Consider the following 5,817-nt stretch of genomic DNA (forward strand, 5'->3'; position numbering starts at 1 on the left):
ATTTTTTTAAAATATATATTTTATTGATTTTTTACAGAGAGGAAGGGATATTTAGAAACATCGATGAGAGAGAAATTGATCAACTGCCTCCTGCAAACCCCCTACTGGGGATGTGCCTGCCACCAAGGTACATGCCCTTGATCGGAATAGAACCTGGGACCCTTCAGTCCATAGGCTGATGTTCTACCCACTGAACCAAAAGAGTTAGGGCAGGATATGATATTTCTTAGCCCCTCCAGCAGGCAGCCGACCTTTGTTTTTTCCTCCAGGAATGTGGTGGAAAAACCCTAGGTCACCTTCTTGGATTCATAACCCAAGTTACCAAGAACACTGCAAGTGGCGGCATACAGGGAGCTTAGCCAATGAGCGGTCAGAAAAGGTGTTTACACTTGAACTGATTTGGCTCAGTGAATAGAGCATCAGCCTGCAGACTGAAGGGTTCCAAGTTTGATTCCTCTTAAGGGCATGTACCTTTGTTGGGGGCACATCCCTAGTGGGGAGTGTACACGAGGCAGCTGATCAATGTTTCTCTCTTATCGATGTTTCCAACTGTCTATCCCTCTCCCCTCTTCTCTTTAAAAAAATCAATAAAATATATGTTTAAAAAAAAGAAAAGGTGTTTCCTCTGCAGCTCATGCACAGAGGACCTCCTGTGTTGTGTCCACTGGGCTAGGGGTGTGTCCCCACCGCCAGGGAGGGCACACCCCCAAGGCCAGCAGCCAGCCCTGCATGTTTTGGGCGCCAGGCTTGGGGGCGTGCAGAGACCCTGGGCCGTGCGCGTGGCTGCCACCGGGTCTCCGCATGCCCCCGAGGCCGGCAGCCAGCCCCACGTGTTGTGGGCGCTGGGCTGGGGGGCTTGGTGCCGGCACACGCACAAGCGGCCATGTGGTGGGAACATCCACTTGGCGCCTGCGCCCATGGGCCCAGAGTGGCTGGGGGCGTTTTGGGACCCCAGCCACTCAGGGCCTATGCGTGGGCCTACAGGCTAGGAGTGGCCTGGGTCCCAAGGATGTTCCCAGGGCCCAGGCCACTCAGCACCTGTGTATGCAAATTAACCCACCATCTTTATTGGGTTATTTTGCATACTCACTCCTGATTGGCTGGTGCGTGTAACAGAGGGATGGCCAATTTACACGTTTCTTTTTTATTCTATAGGATTATTCATTTTATTCTCAAGATATTTTTCCTGTCTTTTATTTTATTTACTTTATTTTTATTGATTTCAGAGAGAAAGGGAGGAGAGAGAAATATCAGTGATGAGAGAGAATCATTGATTGGCTGCTTTCTGTACACCCACACTGGGGATCTAGCTCACAGCCTGGGCATGTGCCCATGACCTCCTGGTTCATAGTGATGCTCAACCACTGAGCCACATTGGCTGGGCTATTCTCAAGATTTTTTTGAAGTATAATCCTTACTAATAAAACGCTAAGTAGTTGTCATGCCCTCGTGTGTGATGCCCCCACGCCGTCACAAGATGGCTGCATGCACAGCGGAGGCAGGACCCGGTGGCCGCTCCACATGGCAAGGCCTGGGGGTTTTGTGGCTCCGCATGGCACCGAGGGGGCCGGTCCCGGCATCTCTGCTGCCTCACAAGAGGAGGCGGCTCCTGGCAGAGAGTCCCCGCCGCCTCGTGCAGAGGAGGCAAGTCGCAGTGGAGAGTCCCCACTGCCTCGCGTGCCACGGGGCAGGTCCCCAGCTCCAGCCTACCTCTTTGGGACAATCCATTAACGAGCCCCGGATGGGTGGGCGGGGGCTACCTCTTTGGGGTGATTGATTGCGGGGCTCCCGCACTGTGAGAGGGCACAGGCCAGGCTGGGAGACCGCCTCCTCCAAGTGCACGAATTTCATGCACCAGGCCTCTAGTGTACATCTAATAAAATGCACAGCTCACTCTTGTCTCTTTCTAAATAGAATCCCATCCAAAATATTACTTCTTTAAAAATATTTTTACTGAATTTTTTTTTTTTTTTTAGAAATTGAGGAAGGGAGAGGGATAGAGAGATAGAAACATCTTTGATCAGCTGCCTCCTGCACTACCCCTACTGGGACCTAGCCCGCAGCCCTGGCATGTTTCCTGACTGGGAATTGAACCAGTAACCTCTTGGTTCACTTGGGTCAGTGCTCAACCATTGAGCCACACCAGCTGGGCCAAAAACATTATTATTACTCACTAGATTATTTTGCTTGTTTTTGAACTTTATATAAAAACAATCATGTTATATACTCCTTTGTCCAGCATGTTTCACTCAACATTGTATGTCATGCATGTTGCATATAAAAGTTCATATGCATTGCTTAGTAGCATTCCATTGTATGACTGCCACAATTTATCTATCTACAGTATTGTTAATAGACATTCTCATCTATGTCATTTATGCATTTCTGTTGTGTTGTAGTGAGGAGGAGTATTGCTGGGTTGTATTGTACATGTTGTTTGGCTTTAGTAGATAATACTAGTTTCCAGAGTACATGTACCATTTCCCAACAAGCACTGTGTCAGAATTCTAGTTGCTTTCCAATTGCTTCATTTCCTCACTAACTTTTGGTATTATCAGGTTATTTTTTGGTCATTTAAGTGTAGATATACTGAAATCTTATTTTTGCTTTAATTTGCATGTCCCTGATGACTAATTATATTGAGCACTTTGCATTCTCTTAAATACTGAATATGTCTTTTATTGATATATGCATTACAAATACTTTTCAGTTTTTAAAAATTATTGTTTTAATCTTCACCCAAGGACATGTTTTATTCATTTTAGAGAGAAAAGAAGGCAGAGGGAGAGGGAGAGAGAGAAACATTGATGTGAGAAACATTCATCAGTTGCCCCCCATATGTACCCTGACCAGGAATCAAACCCACAACCTGGGTATGTGCCCTCACCAGAAATCAAACCCTTAACCCTTCGGTGCACAGGATGATGCTCCAGCCAACTGAGCCACACCGACCAGGGCCCAATATTTTTCACATTTTGAGACTTGATTTTTTTCACTTTTATAATAGTGTTTTTTGATGAGCAGCATTTGTTAATTTTAATAAAATCAGACTTACCAATCTTTTATGTGTGTGTGTCCTGTTTAAAGAAACATTTAAAAATTAGGAATTTGTTGTTTGGGCCCCAGTTAAGTCTAATCAAGACAAAAATCTTTGAATATGAGACCTAGATACAAGTCTGTAGGTTTAAAAAGCACTAGGATGATTTGGATATATAGTTTGAGTAAAGATTTCACTAGTTCCATTGATAAAATTCAGTCTTAAGAGCCTTGATAGTAACTACCCAGCCTATCTGTGCTGCCTTGTTTCCTGTTTCTCCTCTATATGTATATCCTGGCTCCAACCAAATGCAATGACTTGTCTTTACCTTATAATCTTGCTTTTCCTATTTTCCCAGATACTATAAAATGTATTTCTTTAAGACTTTCAAGTTTTGCTTTATTCCTCGCCCCCCCCCCCAGTTCTTGCTCAAGCTCAAAGAAATCTTTCTCAAAATTATCTTAGAAATAATTTGTATGTACCTCTACTGTATTTAGAATATGTTGCATTAATTTATTCATACTCATATGTATCTTCTTTTTCCACCAGATGGTAAATTCCTTGAGGGGTGAGGACTATGATTTATCTATCTTTAGAATGGTGCCTTGCTCAATAGCATTTTTGACAGAAAACTAAAGAAGCGATTTTTCTTTATCAACATTTGTTCTCATTTTTTTTTACTGCTGAATTTTTCCAACAAAAATCTTTTGATTTTGTAGAGTAAAATGAAAAAAATGAAGGAAAAATACAAGGACCAAGATGAAGAAGACCGTGAACTCATTATGAAATTGCTGGGGGTAAGTAATATCTAAAAATATTTTCTTCCTTTGCTTTTCAAGGGGCATCCAGACCCCTGCCTATTACATATGCTAGGTATTCAATACACTTTTGTTAAAATAGTGACAATATTGAAAATACTGACATTAACTTCTTTCCTCTATGAATTGAAGTCTGCAGGTTCAAATAAAGAAGAGAAAGGGAAGAAGGGGAAGAAAGGAAAAATGAAGGACGAACCAGTGAAGAAACAGCCCCAGAAACCTAGAGGAGGACTACAGGTCTCAGACAGCATAAAGAAAGAAACCCCATCCTTTGAGGTTATAACTCATGAGTTACAAGACTTGGCTGTAGATGATCCACATGATGACAAGGTAAGGTTACCATACACACGTGGGCTTTTGCTCCTTAGTTAGGGTTGACCAATCATTCTGGGATTCTCAGGACATGAGACTTAACAGTGCTAAAACCAGGACAAGTAATAACCCTATCCTTGATGGAAAGTCACGCTAGAAATAAACCTTTAAGACTAAAATTTCAGAACATAAAAATGGTGGTGTTCATAGTTGATAAAGTTTATCATAAGTCTTTTTAAAATAATCAGTTTTCTGGAACAGGCTTTATTTAATTCTGGTGGGAACTCAGTTAAAATAAGACAAATAATTGGGACTGTTGTTAAGAAGAGTCTACAATAAGTTTGCACTTCTCGAGGTTTTTCTACAGGAATAAATGCTGTGTTATCTTACATAATGTTGTGAATGGCTACACAATCAAAAGTGCCAAGTGCCCTGATTTCAAAACCATGAAAAGTTAACATTTTTTCCAGTTAAGATGGTTGCCTGATTATTCTATCAAATGAGTACAAGGCTAGCCCTAAGTATATCTTCTTACATGAATACATACATCTTCTTGAAATTCTGAGCAAAGGACTTAAATTTGTAAAAAATTTTATTCAGCCTGTATTTTCATTTATGGCAGTTGAAGCTTTGGTTTTAACTTTGTGTTCCATGAGTGCAGGTAATGTTCATGGAGATTCTAAATGTGTTGCTATTTTCCCCTGTTGTTTACTAATATTAAAATTCATTTCAGTCTCAAATTTTTAGTTCTCATACTTATAATTTATTCTGTAAACTTTAGACTTACAAGTATTCATTAAAGGTGTTAATTTTGCATGTTCTTTCATGGACATATTATGTCCAGATAGGTTTTTAATGTGAGCAAAAATTAAGCTTATCTTACTGTGTGAAAATTTATCCTAAAACTGTTGAACAGAGACTAAAGTATAAAAGTTCTGTTTATCTAAATTCTGTTTTCTTTTTCCTTGGCAAATGCATCAAGCTTAGTTATTTGTCATTTTTATTTTTTTGTTTACAAAATGTTTTATTGATTTCTAGAGATAGAGGAAGGGAGAGGGAGAGAGACATCATTGTGAGAGAGGAACATCGATTGGCTGCCTCCTGCACGCCCCATACTAAGGATTGAATCTGAAACTTGGGTATGTGCCCTGACCAGGAATTGAACCAGCAACCCTTTGGTTCACAGGATAATGTCCAACTGAGCCACATGTGCCAGGGCTGTTTGTCATTTAAATTGTCCTTATAACATTCATCGCTTCAGCATATACTCTGTGGCCGCGATTTTCAACTGGTGTGCCTCAAGAATTTTTAAAACATGTAATACCTGACTATTTAGTCAGGAGCACTGACCTCTTTTCCCTTAGATTAAAAAAAAAAAAAGACAACAGCCGACACAATAGCTGTCCAGTGTGAATAAATCAAAATTATATTTATTTTTTGGTCAGATCAGCAATATATACAGTGGGGCCTTGACTTACGAGTTTAATTCGTTCCGTGACGGAGCTTGTAACTCAAATTACTCGTATGTCAAAGCAATTTTCACCATTACAATGACACGTGATGCTGGGCTGATGTTGTGGTGTTCACAACATTGTGGTGTTCACCACACATTGTGACATTTGCTGCGCCAACTAGCGGCGGGGCATCTGA

At 41.1% G+C, this 5,817-nt stretch overlaps 1 protein-coding gene across 5 annotated transcripts in view; it reads left to right on the forward strand.

Annotated features, from left to right (window-relative positions):
• The window catches only part of NEMF (nuclear export mediator factor), a 74,825-nt gene that overhangs the window by 65,114 nt on the left and 3,894 nt on the right, over nt 1–5,817 (forward strand). For all 5 annotated transcript variants that reach the window (XM_006776087.2, XM_006776088.2, XM_006776089.2 and 2 more), the window contains 2 exons: nt 3,757–3,834; nt 3,988–4,185. In XM_006776087.2, coding sequence (XP_006776150.1) covers nt 3,757–3,834; nt 3,988–4,185 — 276 coding nt within the window. The remainder of the gene's footprint in view (nt 1–3,756; nt 3,835–3,987; nt 4,186–5,817) is intronic.

This window comes from Myotis davidii, unplaced genomic scaffold (genome assembly GCF_000327345.1).
Source record: "Myotis davidii unplaced genomic scaffold, ASM32734v1 scaffold1069, whole genome shotgun sequence".
Lineage (NCBI taxonomy): Eukaryota > Metazoa > Chordata > Mammalia > Chiroptera > Vespertilionidae > Myotis > Myotis davidii.